The following is a 16,916-nucleotide window of genomic DNA, read 5'->3' on the forward strand; positions in this document are numbered from 1 at the left end:
CAAGGAGTCTCATGCATACCTTCTCCACTGCATATAATTTGACTGCGAGCCAACCACTTTATTCCATAAATATGACAGCCTAAGTGAGCCTTCTTTGAGCTCTCCCTGCTAAGCAGCTGGCTGTACGGCAGCGATCTCCCCTTGAGCTGGGACATCTCTCAAGGTTCTTGAGGCTGAGAGACTTCTTACCTTCTGCAGATCTTTGGGAAATGACCAATATCACGTATTACCTTGTATGATAGTGCTCTATACAGATTTTGTATTGGTACCTTTGATTCTGTGTTGGTAACTTTGAATCATTTTTATATCCTTTGTGCAGTAAGTGATAGAGTGAACCTTGCCATCAAACTTTGCTAAGTTTCAAGAAAACCACTTTTGCTGATACCTCTGGCAGTGGTTCTTTAAGCAGTCTAAATCGCCTGTCTGCGACAAATCGGTGTGCTTGGCAGAATTCTAAATCAGGATCTGTGACAGGAGACCTTAGTGCAGCCATACAATATATAAAGGAGGCTTTTAAGAAGATGGAGAGAGACTTTTTACCAAGTGACAGGACAAGGGGTAAGGGTTTCAAAACTAAAGAGGGTAGATTGGATATAAGAAGAAAATTTTTATGGTGGGGGTGGTGAGACATTGGGACAGGTTGCCCAGAGAAGTTGTGGATGCCCCATCATTGTCAGTGTTCAGGGTCAAGTTGGATGGGGCTTTGAGCAACCTGATCTAGCGAAAGATGTCCCTGCCCATGGCAAGGGGTTTGAACTAGGTGGTCTTTAAAGGTTCCTTTCCAACCAAAACCATTCTATGATCCTCTGATCCTATGAGTCTGTGATTATTATCAGCTTCCCTCTTCTTAGTAGCAGGTGGGTGAGTAGAGGTACAGAGAGAGGAGAATAGTCCAGGGCTGAGAACACAGGCACAGGGGAGGGCACCCTGATGGGATCTGCTTCCCAGCCCTGCATCACCACGGGTGTAGGTGGCATGGCCTTGCATCAGTGCCGTGGGGCTGTCGTTCAGGTAGTGGCACATAGTCACTGGACCCCTTTGGGAGGCCCTGGGGTGTCTGCCCCCCACCAGCTCTAAGAGGGCATGGCTTTCCTGGAGGTTGGGTGCTGTGTTTGCCTACTGAGTGGAGTTGTGTTTGGCACGCAGGCACCTGGCATGGCACTAGAGGCTTTTCAGATATTTTACAAGGCACGTTCAGGTGCCCTAAACATCTGATGTCATTGTGGGTGGCCAAGATCTCTCCATTCCCCCTCTGGCCCTCAGCTGATGCTCAGGGAGGAGGTGGGTATCCTCAGAGATTTTCCATCAGGGCTTGCAAACACTTGCCCATGTCTTGGACCACCTCCGGCACCTCAGTCATCACAAAGTATCTGTATGTGAGCACCCAAGTCCCCACTGACTAAAGGTAAGGGGCTCAGAGAAGGGCTCACACACTGGCAACTCTTTTGTGCATACCTGAACTGAAGCAGGAGGATTCCCAGCTCCGCTGGGTCTGTGGAGTCAAAGCGAGGAGCTGAGTTGCGCTTCAACCCAAGGGCTTCCTGGTCAGGATGAGAAGCCTGCACTGCCTCAGCTGAATCCCTGGCCTGCAAAAGGGAAGCCAAGCCCCTCCATGGCCCTGTCTGTGTGTCCCTTCTCTTGTGGGTGAAGAATATTGATGTTGAGAGGGGAACGTTGACACCTGTCACAGAGAACCGCACTCTGGCAGGGCAAACCATGTTGCTGGATTCAGTCTCTACTGTTGGTGATTACTTCAGGTGATTTTGCAGCATGGTCCCCAGGGGTGACCCCGGTGCCTTTCAGGAGCTGTCAGCCCCAGAGCTCCAGAGACATCTTCAGGGAGCCCAGAGGGGGCAGAGAAAGGGCTGCCTTGGGCTGGTCCTCTGCTGCTGAGCTGAACTGGGCTCCTGGACTGGAGGGAGCTCATTACAAGGAGACAGCACTGCAGAGAGACAGCTCTGCCCAGGAGCAGCTCCTCTGCAAAGCGCAGCAGGGCTGAGGGCACTGCCTGCAGGCACCGAGGGGAGAGTAGTGAGGAAGAGGGAGGTTAAAGGCAGTCAGCAGTTGGAGGACAAAGGAGGGCTTGTTGCAGGACAGATCTTCACACGGTAGGTCTCTGACTGCAGGGCAATGCACAAGAGTATCCTGAAAGGATCTCCAAAAGCTGGCACAATCCACAGCTTGTGAGCTCTGTAAGTAAAACTCACAGTTTCTCTACAGTAGACAAGAAGGATGTAGTCCAGAGCAGGAATTCCCTGCTGCACCATCAGAAGGACAGGGCATGACAGCTACTTTTTTTCTGGGGATGGCTGCAGGGCTGTGAAGGCATTGGTGCAGGGCACCCCGCCCCCCCCCCCCCCCCCCAGCTGTGCTTTAGAGCAGGGTCCCTCTGCCCCAGGGGGCTGTGTACCAGGGCACAGTGATCAGTAGCTCTGCTAGGAGCCTGTTAAAGTGCCTTGAGCCACTGCCCTGCCTATGGACAACACCCCCTTTTCTGGACCCATCAGGGTTGTTCTGAGCTGCCCTTTTGCACCTGCAAACAGGAACATGCACCCAGCCAGTGCTCTGCAAACAGGCAGGTTTCTGTAAGTCCAAGATGGGTGTGCAAAGGTTGGGATGGGGTCTGTGAGTGCTGACAGGGAAAAGAAATGGGATAGGAAAACATCTCCCAGGAAAAAATCTCCAGCCAGCAAGAATATGATCAGGGAATGAGAAGAAACAAAACCAAGAAATGTTGTGGGAGGGAGAATTCAGAAATCTCTGTATGATCCCCTCCAGCGCAGACCCCTTCCTCTGAGCAACCCCCCTTGCCTCCTCTCCCTCCCAGCAAAGCCTCTGCCCTTCAGAACTGGGGGGTCCAAAGCATGAACCATGTCCTCAGCAGCCAGAGCTCCAGCAGAGCCGTGGGTGCAGCTCTCCAGCCACGTGCCCATTTCCCTCTGCAGAGCTCAGGGCTGAGAGCATCTACCTGGCACTGTTGGTGTCTGGGAGGAGGTCTGAATAGCTGAGTAAGCAGAACTTTCCTGAGTGCCCGGCTGCCTCTCTGCTTGCCTTTCTCAGCCAGACCCTCACTGCATTTTCCCATGATTCTCCGGTTGTCTGTGTTGTTTTTAGTGTTATTTCATTCTTGCTGTCAGGCTGTCCGGGAATGGGAGTTTCAGCTGCAGAGTCACACTCTGACCTTGTGGGTCCTCCTATGCAGGTGTGTCCATGGAAATGAGGTGTCCCAGCTTTCACTTGTGGGGCTGTGGGCAATGCAGTCTGTGGGGCTGGGGAATGAGCTGGTTTTCCCTGGATTAGATGTAATCATTAGGACATTGGCTTTAACTCTTTGAGGTAGCTTTCCAAGCTGTGAGCTGTCCTTAAGCATGGAAATCATTCTCTGTTATCTGAAAGCCCACAAAGACAGTTGCAGAGATGCTATCTATGACTGAGCAAATGCTCTTGGATTGGTGAAATGAGCGGTGTGTGTCCTTGGCTAGAAACAGGGTGCTGAGACCTTGAGAAAGGGTGAGGCATTGAGTGGATCCCTCTGCTCTCAGCAGCATCTGGTGGCTTTTACTGGTACCATGGGAGTGTGATCAGCCTCCATCTGAGAAAACTGCAAGCACATGGCAGCTGGTTCCATTCACTCCTCACTAAGCCACAGTGAATCCCTTTGCCTCTCATGGCTCAGCTCATGATTTCTGATTTCAGAGAACACTCACATGGCAGGATGGGGGAAGTAGTCACCCCCCCCCCCCCCAAAACTTCTTTCTGCCACCCACATTCTTTAACACTGGGAGTGCAGATGCTGACAAGCCCTCCTGTGTTAGGAGTGATTTTATCTGACATATTCTGAATATCAAACCCAGCCCCCCTGCCACGTTCCCATCTACCCACTGCAGTGGGGCTGGGTCGACTCCTCAAGAGACAATGGGCAGAGGCCCTGCTCCAGCACACAGAGCCACAGACAATGAAGCTGAAGACCAGAGGCAGAATGAAATTTCCTCCTGAGGAAGGGAAAAGGGTGCGTGTGTGATAGGGGGAGGGTGTATGAGACATATCTTTGGTTTTACTCAGAGATGTTTCTGGTAACTTGTCACTGCCTTTTCCTCCTTGGACAGTCCCCTGTGTCCAGAGGACGCATATGCCCAACAGCAGTTCCATGACTGAGTTCCTCCTCCTGGAATTTGCAGACACACGGGACCTGCAGCTCTTGCACTTCTGGCTCTTCCTGGGCATCTACCTGGCTGCCCTCCTCGCCAACGGCCTCATCATCACAGCCGTGGCCTGCGACCACCGCCTCCACACACCCATGTACTTCTTCCTCCTCAACCTATCCCTCCTTGACCTGGGCATCATCTCCACCACTGTCCCCAAAGCCATGGCCAATTCCCTGTGGAACACCAGGGCTATTTCCCACCCAGGATGTGCTGCACAGGTCTTTCTGTTTACCTTTTTGATGTCAGCAGAATTGTATCTCCTCACTGTCATGGCCTATGACCGCTACGTTGCCATCTGCAAACCCCTGCACTACGGGACCCTCCTGGGCAGCAGAGCTTGTGTCCACATGGCAGCAGCTGCCTGGGGCAGTGGGTTTCTCCATGCTGTGCTACACACTTCCAATACATTTTCAATACCACTCTGCAAGGGCAATGCTGTGGACCAGTTCTTCTGTGAAATCCCCCACATCCTCAAGCTCGCCTGCTTGGACTCCTTCTTCAGGGAAGTTGGGGTACTTGTGGTTAGTGTCCTTGTGCACTTCTATTGTTTTGTTTTCATTGTGCTGTCCTATAGGCAGATCGTCAGGGCTGTGCTGAGGATCCCCTCTGAGCAGGGACAGCACAAAGCCTTTTCCACGTGCCTCCCTCACCTGGCTGTGGTCTCCTTGTTTGTAATCACTGGTGTTTTTGCCTACCTGAAGCCCCCTTCCATATCCTCCCCATCCCTGGACCTGCTGCTGGCAGTTCTGTACTCAGTGGTGCCTCCGGCAGTGAACCCCCTCATCTACAGCATGAGGAACCATGAGATCAAGAATGGTATTAGGAAACTGATTTCATGGACTCCTGTTTAGCACCAAGAAACATCCCATCTCTCCACAAATGACTGCCAGGGTATTCCACACCAGTCCTGATTTTCTTGTTGTTTTTGTTGTTCTCTTTATTGTTACTGTAATTGTTATTCTTCATTTATAATGTTCCTACAGTAATGTTTGGAGTCCTTTTACTTCTACAGAGGTATGAACCCCCTCTTTCTTACCTGGAGCCTCTCTAAAGGTGTCTAATGCTTGTTGAGAGCTGAACACACTACAACATCTGTGTAGTAAAATGAGATCTCTTCTGTGCTGCGCGTGAACACTGGGCTTGTCTTCCAATGCCGGAGTCAGGAGTTGCTCAGGGTTCTGCATGACTGCAGGAGCAAAAGCCTCTCGGTCACCTTGTGACCATGTAGAGATCAAGGATTGGATTTAGGGCTCACCCGTCAGTGTCTAGTGACAGTGGAGGCCATGGCTGGTCACTGAGTGACATACCCAAGGCTGTCACATGTCAGATGGGGCAGACGTCATTCTCAAGGGGAAACTGGAGCTGCCTGGAGATCCCCCAGGCTCTCCAGGGACAGAGTGTGCCCGAGGTGGGCAGTGAATGGAGCCCCTCTAAGTGAGAGAGCACCCAAAGTGGAGTCACCGAAGGTAAAGTGCCAAATTGGTGTATCCACAGGGAAACAAGGACTCTGCAATCCCAGAGGAGGCAGCAGAGACCCCGCAGCATGGGTGAAGGAGTCTGGAGAGTGATCAGCGTCACCCCCATTCAGTGGAGGCCCACTCATCTCTAGTGTTGATGCAGAGGAAGGCTGTGGGTCACTCAGAATTGCTCTGTCAGGGCTTGCAGGCACTTGTACGTGTCTCGGACCACCCCGGCACTGCAAATGCAGCAGGCCACACAAAAGTGTGAGTAACTAACTGCCACCCTCCATCCCCACTCATTAGAGAAGGAGCTCAGACCAGGTACTCGCATGCAGGAGCTTCTTTTGTGCACATCTGCGCTGCAGCAAGAGGGTGGGTCTGTGGGGTGCATGGGGGAGCTGAATACCCATCCCCTCCGAGGGTTTCTAACCAGAGGCTGGATATCTGCGCTGGCTCGGCAGAGTCACTGCCCTACGGAAGGGGAAATGGACCTCTTGCTGTCACTGCCTGGGGACAGAAATGGGGGTTAACAGAGGGGGAAATCTCCATCTCTTTTAGACACCTGCTCTCTGAAATCATGCTCTTGGAATTAGCTGCCCTCCACTCTTTGGAGAGGGAATTCAAGGACGCAGTGAGAAAATTGATTTCAGAGCCATTTTTCATCTAGAACCCCTTGCCCAGCCCTATGCGGTCATGGCACCCATGGTATCTAAGGGCAGGTCTGCAATCTGCTTGGTTTTTTCTTCTTGCGGTCTCTGTCATACTTGCGATCCTACAGAAATGTTTGGATTCATCCCAGCTGTGCTAATGGTGAAACCTGCTGTGTGTGACCTAGAAGCATTCTGTAAATGCTTACAACACTATCACAGCTGGCTCCCCAATGCTATGTCTTTAAAAAGGGGCATCTCACCACCACAGAGACCTTCAGTGCAGGTCCTGAAGACGGGGCTGTAACTCAAAAGAGCATGAAAGGACATTGTCATTCAGCTGCACCCTAAAAGATCCTCTGGCTTTCGTTTGGTTCCCTACTGACCTGGAGGATGAGCTCAGCACCCCAGTGTGATCTGTTGGGGACCCACATCTGGATCCAGGGCTCAGGTGTCAGTGCCTGGCGCAAAGAGAGTTGGAGAGTTGTCTCATGCTTACCTGCCTTGGGCTGCCACACGGGCTAATGGCCAACACTGATCCTTTCTGGAGGTGAATCAGGAGAGCTCAGGGGATCTGAAGGGTCAGCGTGTGCCCAGGAGTGAGTGGGGAGCTTCACAAAATGAGGGACCACCCAAGGCATGGTCATAAAAAGGGAAAACAGTAAATCCAAGTGTGAAAAGGTAATGGAGGGCTCTGCAATCCCAGGAGAGGCAGCAGGGACCCAGCAGGCACAGGGAGGGAGGCTGGAGATTGATTCATGCACCCTCAGGAAAAAAAACTGGACCTGGATCTAGTATAGCACCCAAACACCTCTCGTGCTTCTGGATTAAATAAGAAAGAGAAATCCATTTCTGTACATGCCAGTTCAGGGCTGGCTGCTCTGTGGCTGGAGTTGATGGAGGGGTCCCAGGGTCCCCAGGACCAGGGATTTTGCACTGTCCTGGTGAGCGGGGCTGGCAGTGGGAATGGGGGGAAGGCAAAGGCTGTCTTGGTGAGGACTTTCCTGGATACAAAGGAGTCACTGGCCTCCATTTCCTCATGCCATTGCTGGCCTGCAGTTTGGGGCTGACAGGAAGGCTGACATGCCCTCCTCCTTGATGCCCCTGCTCCCCATCTTCCTTGAACTGCTGTTCCCTTCAAAGGAGCTCAGGCGCTACGTCTATAGGGGACGTAGACCTTGGGGCCTACATCTATAGCCTAGATCATATGGCTATGGGTCCTACATCTTCTTCACACCAACACTGTGTTATTGTGTTGTTGTGGTACTCCTGCCAGGCTGTAGGTTGCCCTACAGAAAGGCACAGCTCTCCCTTTGTGATATCTGTGATACCATCGTGGTATCAGAGAGTCCTTGGTTTGGTCATCCGAGTCAGGATACTTATGCATCACACCTCCTTTGTCACTTTCTCCACGTCTGGGCTAAGAAAGGCAGAGGAGTTGGGAGATCTGCACTCTGAAACTGCACTCCTCCTTTTTTAGCACAGTACAATTTCTTTTTTGGTGGGTAACTCACAAGTGTGACTGCCGTTTAGCTGACAGTCATTACACCTCCACGGGTCACTACACCTCCATGGGTCACTACTTTCACTGAGAGCAATGGAAAGGTTTTCTACCCCTGCAGAGAACACCTTCCCAGTGTGATGGGGGCATCTCATAAGTAATTAAAGGTAGATCTACGCCCCTCTGCCACATTCCATGGTGTAGAGAAGAGCGTGTGAGGAGCTGCCTCTGTGGATGCACACGTGCATCAAAGCTGCTCACCTCCACTCCTCATGGAGTGACTGCAGACGTGGTACAGACAATACACTGGTGTGAGGACAGGGTCTGTCTCATTGGAATGAAGACCCCCTGGAATGGGATGGGTGACCCCTGACTTCACATCCCTAGTTATCTCCTGAAGCTTGAGTGGGACCTGGTGGGGATCAGCATGGCGGTTATAGACACAGGTTTAGGCCCACAAGTCCAAAAACCTCCAACTGCTGGAAATGGGGAGTCTGCTGAAGACCGGTCAATATCATTGGGCCAAAGAGAAGGATGTCAGAAATTCAAGGCTGGCCCAGGGGAGATACTGTCATTGTCTACAGCTAGCTTATGGGATGGTGCAGATGAAGATGAGTCAGACTCTTCCCAGGTGGGCACAGTGGAAGGATGAGAAGCCATGGGAAAAAGTTGGGCCATGGGAAAAAGTTGGGCCATGGGAAATTCTGACTAGGCTTAAGAGAAAAGAATCTGCACTATAAGGTCTGTCAGGTACTGGGAACATGCACCCAGAAAGGCTGTGGGAGCTCCACAATGGAGATAGTCAAGCCTCAACTAGACGTAGTGCCATGGGGGTTTTTGGATTGTAATGGATGACTACCTAATATGGACACAGAGGCACCCATCCGTCATGCCAACCAACCATCTAGAGAGGTTTGCTGCTTGCTGGGGACCAGGATCCAGGATGTTGAGGTGGGACGTCCAAAGCTCATCCGGCCCTCTGACTACTACCCCCTGCTCTTATTCCAAGTGGGCACAAATCACACTGCCAGGGGAAAGAAGTGACAGTATCAGATATGACTACAGGGCTCTGGGGGTGATAGTGAAGGGCATGGGGGCCCAGATGGTGTTCTCCTCAACCTTGTTGGTGAGGGGAAAGGGTGTGAGGAGAAAGGCACTGATAGGACAAGTTAATCATTAACTGCAGAACGGGTGTAGGGGACATGGTTTTGGGTTCCGTGCCCATGGCACCCTGTTTGCAGACCAGTGTCTGCTTGGGAGAGATGGGATCCACCTCTCTAAGCAGGGCAAAGCTGTTTTTGCCAACAGGCTGGCTGACCTCATAAGCAGGGCTGTAAATTAAGAAGGATTGGGCAGGAGGGAGCAACCAGCAGTCCTCTAAGGGAGGGATAGATAGGATCAATGAGCAAAGGGCATGGGGTGATGTGATGGGAAGGGATCACACAATCAGCAAAATGGGGCTCAAGTGGGGTCACCTCCAGCACTTACATGTAAGCAGGGAAATGCCTACAAAGCACCACGGTGGAGAAATCTCTCACACCCTCTCCAAGAACTCAACATGCTGGGCTGCCTCTCTAAAGTGCCTGTACTCTAATGCGTGCAGTATGGGGCATAACCACGAGGTTTTAGAGATCTGTGTTCAGTTGCCGGGCAGCAATCTTGTTGCAATCATGGAGACGTGGTGGGATGGCTCCCATGCCTGGAGTGTTGAAATGGAGAGATACAGGCTCCTGAGGAAAGAGAGGATGGGAAGACAAGGATGGCGAGTTGCCCTTTGTGTGAGAGAACAGCTGGAGGACATGGCGCTCTGTCTCGGGATGGATAGGGAGCCAATGGAGATCTTAAGGGTGAGGATTAAGGAGATAACAGGAAAGGGTGGCGTTATAGTGGATGTCTGCGATAGGCCACCGGACCAGGAAGAAGAAGTATATGTTGTCCTCAACGGACATGTAGGAGCAGCCTCACATTGGCAGGCCCTGGTCCTCATGGGAGACTTCAACCACCCCAATACCTGCTCAAAGGACAACACAACAGGGTATAAGCACTCCAGGAGGTCTGTGGAGTGCATTGATGATAAATTCCTCACCCAAGTGATAGAGGAGCCAACGAGGAGAGGCGCTCTGCTGGACCTCTTCCTCACCAACAAGGAGGGGCTTGTTGGGGATGTGAAGGTCAAAGACAGCCTTGTGACCATGAGATGGGGCTGTAGTGACCATGAGATGGTGGAGTTCAGGATCCTGAGGGGAAGGAGGAAGGTAAAAAGCAATCTCAGAATGCCAGATTTAAGGAGAGTAGAGTTTGGCCTTCTTCAAGTATCTGCTTGGAAGAGCCCCATGGGATGTGGCCCTGGAGGGAAGGCGGGCCTGAGAAAGCTGGTTAATATTCAAGGATCACCTCCTCCAAGCTCAAGAGGGGTGCAGCCCATCAAATATGATATCAGGCAAAAATGCCTAGAGGGCTGCGTGGATGAACAAGTCGCTCCTGGCCAAACTCAAACACAAAAAGGAAGCATACAGAGGGTGGCAACAAGGACAGGTAACCTGGGAGGAACACAGAGGTGCTGTCTGAGCATGCTGGGGCAAAGGTAGGAAAGGTAAAGTCCAAATGGCATGGAATTTGGTGAGGGATGTCAAAGAAAACAAGAAGGGCTTCTGTAAGTAGACAGGTAACAAAAGGGAAACGAGGGAAAATGTGGGCCCATTGCTCAGTGAGACTGGGGACCTGATGACACAGGACGTGGGAAAGGCTGAGGCACAGAATGCCTTCATTGCCTCGGCAGTTGCTAGCAAGACCGGCCTTCAGAAATCCCAGCTGCCAGAGACCAGGGGGAAAGCATGGACATCTGCCTTGGTGGAAGAGGATCAGATCAGGGAAGACTTTGGCAAACTGGACATACATAGGTATGTCCTATGCACCTTTACTACTTTCTTATCGTTCATGTGCCTGGAAATGCTTTCCATGATTAGCTGCTCCATCACCTTCCCAGGGGTGGAGGTGAGTCTGACTTGCCTGTAGTTCCCTGGGTCTTCCTTCTTTTCTTTCTTGAAGACACAAGTGACATTTGCTTTCCACATGTGTGCTCTGAGGCTCTTTATATGTCTGTGCCCTAGGCCTCTGTGTATCACTTGAGGTCTGGCATTGGGGGGCCATGGTGTTATGCCATTGTACATCCCATAAAGATGTGGCCAGATCAGAAAAAAGGGATGATGCGATGGAAGTGACAGCAGGTGTGTCCATTTCTTGTTGGCAAAGAAATAAGGGAGATCTGTCCAACTGCTCCAACCTTCACTGCTCCAAGCACCCTTTAGATAGGAAATGAAGATGTACAGTATGTCAATATAAACGTGTCACCAGAACACAGTTCTCCATTCAAAGTGTTGGGAGGAAATACATTTTTGGAAATGGCTGTATACATCTCTATTTACATAAAGGGAGAGAAAGTGTCATCATCTTGCTGGTCCATGTCCATGGCCTATGAAACAATTGGTGAGAATTTGCAGACCAATATCGAAGTGCTGAAAAGTGACTTTTTACACACTTATTGCCCCAAGCTCTTTCCTGCATATGTTTCTACTTTTGCCTAACATCTTCATTCTGGGATTGACTCAGTTGCCAGCACAGAGGTTGACTTTGCCTCCAAGATACCCAGGGGTGGCTGAAGCCCCCATGTGGGACTGGGAAATGAGACCCATGACCTACCGGAGCACTTCTGGAGCAGGAGCTGGTCACCAGACAGGGTGTGTCCAAGCATCTCAGTTGAGACTACTGATTTCTGCCCCTTGAGTAGAAAAGGAAGCCTGGGCCATGGCACCCAAGATGCCCAACATTAGAGGAGACCACTCTCATCCCTGCCTTCACTGACAATGGAACCACATGTACTTTATACCTGCAGGGAATGAAAAATGCGTGGGTCTAGGTATTGCAGAGTCTGCTTGAAGACGCTCCTGTGTCCCAGATACATTGGGCTTAGTGCCTGTTTGGCTATTCAAAAGAGAGCATTTCATTCACTTTGTCTATTTTTTCCCCTCTGTCAATCAGGAGAGCTCGTCACTTCAATGTGTGACTTGCTGTGTGCAAAGAGCCGCTATGGACAGACGGAGTCCAGGGCAGGGAGTGTTTTGGGGGGTCCTGGGATCCGTACTTACACAAAAATGTGGGTTTTGCTCATCTAATGCTATCCGCTGTGGGAAGTGGACTTCAGAGGAGGTAACGTGGACTTAATATACAGTTGTTGAGTGTATTACATCGCCGCGTGTCTGTGTGCAGCTCGGTCTCCAAGCAGGAGGGAGTTGGTGCCCATGGGCTGAAGCATGCAGCTGCAGACTTCAGTGAAGAAAGCTCAGATTTGAGCAAGGCTGCTGTAAGTGCCAGGTGGTTGAGAGAAAAGGTGGGGCTGGGGGTAGGGATGAAGAATGACCATAGATTGTTAAGACAAAAAGGGTCTTGCTTTTTGTATACATCCAAACTCCATTAGGAGGATCAATATGAAGATTTGTGATATTACATGGTGCCTGAACAGAAAAATAAAGAAAAGGGGGGGGGGGGGCGAGAATTCTTTCTTATTGTTTAGTATTGAAACCTTTCCACTTTGACTACGCTCCTGAAATGTCTCTAATTAACCACATAAGAATTGAAGACCTAAAGGACAACTATGCACTGAGCCTTGGCTCGTTAGGGAGTTTTCATGTTAATGAGCCCTCTGGTGCCAAGTTCCTGAACTGCAGATCCTGAAAGACAACGCGCCTCTCAAGAAGTAAAAGCCAGCATCAAACTTCCAAGTTTCTGAGGGTGTTAGTGGGCGCCACTGAGGAACATAACTCTAGAGAGCGTGGAGGGAATGACCAGACAAGGAGACCGTCCCTGGTGGCTGGTGAACCAGGAAGTCGGAGACACTGGTTACAGGTGGAAAATCAATTGTGGAGGTGGCTGTGAAAGCCCTAAATGTGTTTCACCAAGCAGGATGGCCAAACCCTGAGCCCCATCCCCCTGGGAAGGGGGATCCTTTCCTTCATGGGATGCTTACAGCTCCCAGGCTGTTTTGGGGGTCAGTGAGGAGGGAACAAGGGCCTGGGGCTGTAAGGAACCGGTGTCCTCACATGGGCTTCAGTGGAAGAGACAGCAGCCACCGTGGAGATGACAAGGACTTCAGTTGTGTTGGCAGGGAGGAGGGGGGCAGCTGCACAAAGGCCCTGCTTACACCACAGACAGTCCTACACTGTCTTATGCCTGTGCCATTTTCCCTGCAGACTTTAGCTGCCTCCCCCTGTTTCCCCACCTCACCCTGACCTTGGGATCTCGATGTAGAAGAACTTGGAGCAATGGAGTAATCTGAGCTTGGGGAAAGTGTGAGGGCAATGGACTTGAATAATTTTGTCAGTGTTTCTCACATTCCAAACCTTTTTTACTTGGCATAAATTAAATTGATCTTCCCCAAGTCAACCCTTCTTTGCCTGTGACAGTAATTAGTAAGTGATCTCCCTGTCTTTATCGTGACCCATGAGCTATTCCATCTTATTTTGTCCCTTTGTCCTTTTGAGATGGAGGTGTGAGTGGGCAGCTGGGTGGGTGTCTGGGTGTTGGGCAAGGCTAACCCACAGCAGGACGACCACCTCAGGACTGCTGAATCCAGTATGGGGCTTACCAGCACAAGGAAGACCCTGACAGACTGGAGAGAAAGTTGCAGAGGCCAGAAGGATGGCTGGGGCCTGGAGCACATTGTGTACAAGGAGAGGCTGAGAAAGCCGGGGTTTGGAAAAAAGCCTCAGAGCCAAACACTGGAGCAAGGACCCAGGCCAGATGGTGAGATCTCTATCAGTGGAGATTTTCAAAATCTGTCGAGACAAGCACTTGATCTAGCCGGACGTGTCTGAGAATGGGCTTGGCTGAGAGTCTGGCTGTGGCAAGAGCTATGGGACTTGATGTGTAATGAGTGTTGGTAGGAAACTGGTTCCCTTTGTATTAGTAATGGCAGTAGAGCTGCGTATCCTGGAGACCTGGAGGAAGACAGGCATGACCATGCAGCAAAGGTCCTTCCTCAGGGTTGGGCTGTATGGCCACTCACTCTCTGGCTCTTCTGTGTTCATATGATAGGTGATCCCCAACATGACTGCATTTGCCCCTTCTCTGCCCCCACCAGCCCCACACCCCAGGGCAGCATGACAGTCCTGGCCCTGGAGATCCTCAGCCAGCTCTTCCATCTCTCCAGCCCCCTTTCCCTGTGCCAGCTGGGTTCCTGCTGCCTGCCCTTTGATTGCAGAGTCCTCCTTTCCCTGTGAATACCTGGAATTAACACTTTTGGGTGATTCCACCTAGGCAATCTCTCACTTTGTGGAGCTCCAGTCACAGCCCAGGCACACGCTGCCCATGGAGATCCCCTGGGATATCCAGGCAGCTACAGATTCCCCTCCTGGAAGATGTCTTCTGCCCTGTCACATGTGGGAGAGGACTCGGTTTGTATCTCAGTGACGACTCATCATCTCCACTGTCACCAGGCACCAACAGGTGAGTCCTAAGTCTACCCCTCTAGCAGGTCACAAGATGACAATGAGCTTTTTGCCCTTGAAACCATGGATCTATAGGCCTTTTTGGGGTGCAGTATCTCAGGGCTGTTCCTGACACGAGGCTTGGAAAAACAGCCCTACCATCAGGCAGTGCACAGGGAAGATCCCTTTTTGTTACAGCGATGCTATGAGGGAGTCAGCTTGGACCCAGTGTTACAAAGACACATTTTTATATGGTCCTCCAGGTGAGACAGAGGAGGTTCATGCTTCACATGAAGTACGGGAAGTCCAAGTATTGGTCTACGAACATGAAACCCCAAAGAGCAGTAACAACAATGATAATAAAAGAAAGCATGGGCCTAGTATGGGAGTCACTTGTGGAAAAAGACTGGAAGTTTACCGGTATTGAATAATGCCCATGAAATCACTTTCCTCAGGGCATTTTTCAGCTCCCTGTTCCTCATGCTATAGATGAGAGGGTTCACAACTGGAGACACCAGTGAGTACAGCACTGCCACCACCAGATCCAGGGATGGGGAGGAGATGGAGGGGGGCTTCAGATGGGCAATCATGCCAGTGCTGACATACATGGAGACCACTCAGCGCACAAGTCAGCAGCCCTAGCCAAGAGAACAAGGACCTCAGTTCTGGGTCCCAGCCCTACCAAAGCCCTTGGCTTTCCCCACCACAGGCTGTCCTATACTGTCCTATGTCAGTGATCGTTTCTCTGCAGATTTTAACTCTCCCCCCTGCTTCCCCAACTCACTCTGACCCAATGATATCCCAAGGCTAACTGAAAGCTCTCTGTCCTCACTGTTCTTCAAACATAAAGCTGTAGTTTTCTGAGGCTTAGACAATATCTCTGAGTTCCCTGCAACCCATCTGGCTTCTTTCAAAGCCTTGTTTATGTTCCTCTAGCACCAAAGATGTGCTCCACTAGCCCCAGGCTCACTTGAATTCTTATGTGCACGGCTCTCTCCCTGCACAACCACGTCTCTCACAAACCCTTCCCTTTTTTCCCCACAGTGATGATACTTCACCCCAGGAGGTCTGTGCATCCTCCACACTCATAGATGTTTCCTGAGGTCCATCCAAGTATGGGAAGTGAAGCAAGAAAAGAGCATGTTCAGATCATTTGGCATGAGAGCCACCCTCAGCAGCGGGCCTTGTCCATTTTCTAGGCATGCACATTATCATAGACAAATCTCTTTAATCCCTGACTTGCAGAAGGGGGGTCTTCCTTCCTGACATCTTCCCAGGACACACCTCCTCCTCTTCCCCATCCACAGACATCCACTGCTTTCCATTTCTGGCCTCAGAGAGGGTTTCAGGATTTGCTAAAGCCATCAGCCACCTCCTTGTTTCTCACTGACATCTCTCGACCCTCTCTCTGAGCCCTACACATTGCCAAGCAATCAGTGCTGCTCAGAGCTGCTCTCTCTTCAGAAGAGGCCTTGAGATTCCTGCATATTCCTGGTGCTTAGTAACTATCTTCCTGGCTCTCTCCAGAGCTCATGGCAAACGTTGTTGTCTACAACAGGGCCTTTATGACCATTGTTTATGAAATCATTGTCTTTTTAAGATCTTCTCTGCAGGAAGAATAGCCACAGAAAAGCACCAAAGCCATTACAACAGAGTCTGAATGAAGTGCCAGTAAGAACCAAGTGAGCAACACCCAAGGCTCTGGCTTCCTGGCAACGAGTCTCTCCTGTTTGTCACCTTTTCTAATGAAAGGAGCAGGAAAACTGTCCATCCCATGGAGCTCTGCTGAACTAATATGGAGCTGTACATTGTGAGAGGTGATACAAGTGGCATCAGCAGGTTGAGAAGACTTCTGTAGGGAAGGCATTTTGAGGGAGCACCCTGACTTCACCCAGATAAAAAGAGACCACGTAGTGTGCTGACATGATGGTTAGAAGTGTCCTGGGGTAAAAGAATGTGGATGAGAGCAGGTGGGAGAGATTTGGTTTGCAGAGATTTGAGGTAGTACTCTCCGTGTCTCAGCAGTCCGAGGTTTGGAACCAAGGAAAAATATGGAAGCTCTCAAGGACGTTTTGGAATTCATGGAACTATCAGTAATAGAAGTAATAGGACAGTGCTGAAATGGAACTCCTTTGTATTCTCGATTATGAACTAAGGCTATTTAAGTTTTCTTTTTACATGACAAAAATAGCTATAAGTTCTCAGTAATTAACCTCTGGTATACAATCCTTAGAAAGAGTGTCCATGATGGCACCTCCTGGCAGCTGCTTCATGGCCCCTGTCAGCACCCTGTCCTTGTGCTGGCCCAGCCCCACTGCCCATAAACAGTCCCACTGCCCCACTGTGCAGGCACAGCATGGGAAAGGGGAGAGTCAGGGGTGGGGACCTTCCCCCCATTGTGATCCCAAAGACGGCCTTCAGATCACAGTTCCACCATGATCCTGCTACTTTTTCAGCTTCCCCAGCACCCGACCCAAGCCCTGCCGCAGCCTTGTCCTACATGGGGTTTTGCAGACAGCTCTGCTCCAGGGTCTGCCAGGGTCTGGGGAAGAAGAGAAGCTGGGCAGGGCTGTCTGTTCCCCCAAACCAGCCGTTGGACCACCAGGATGATGGAGGTGGCC

At 50.9% G+C, this 16,916-nt stretch overlaps 1 protein-coding gene across 1 annotated transcript; it reads left to right on the forward strand.

Annotated features, from left to right (window-relative positions):
• Nucleotides 1-4,129: 4,129 nt before the first annotated feature.
• Nucleotides 4,130-5,056, forward strand: LOC104321576 (olfactory receptor 14C36-like). Its single transcript, XM_069774643.1, has one exon. The coding sequence runs from the start codon at nt 4,130-4,132 to the stop codon at nt 5,054-5,056; it is 927 nt and encodes a 308-aa protein (XP_069630744.1).
• The last annotated feature ends 11,860 nt before the right edge of the window (nt 5,057-16,916 follow it).

The sequence above is a fragment of the Haliaeetus albicilla genome, chromosome 31 (genome assembly GCF_947461875.1).
Source record: "Haliaeetus albicilla chromosome 31, bHalAlb1.1, whole genome shotgun sequence".
Lineage (NCBI taxonomy): Eukaryota > Metazoa > Chordata > Aves > Accipitriformes > Accipitridae > Haliaeetus > Haliaeetus albicilla.

Coding starts and splice junctions, on each gene's coding strand:
- LOC104321576 (XM_069774643.1), top strand. CDS start 4,130: ATGCCCAACAGCAGTTCCATGACTGAGTTCCTCCTCCTGGAATTTGCA.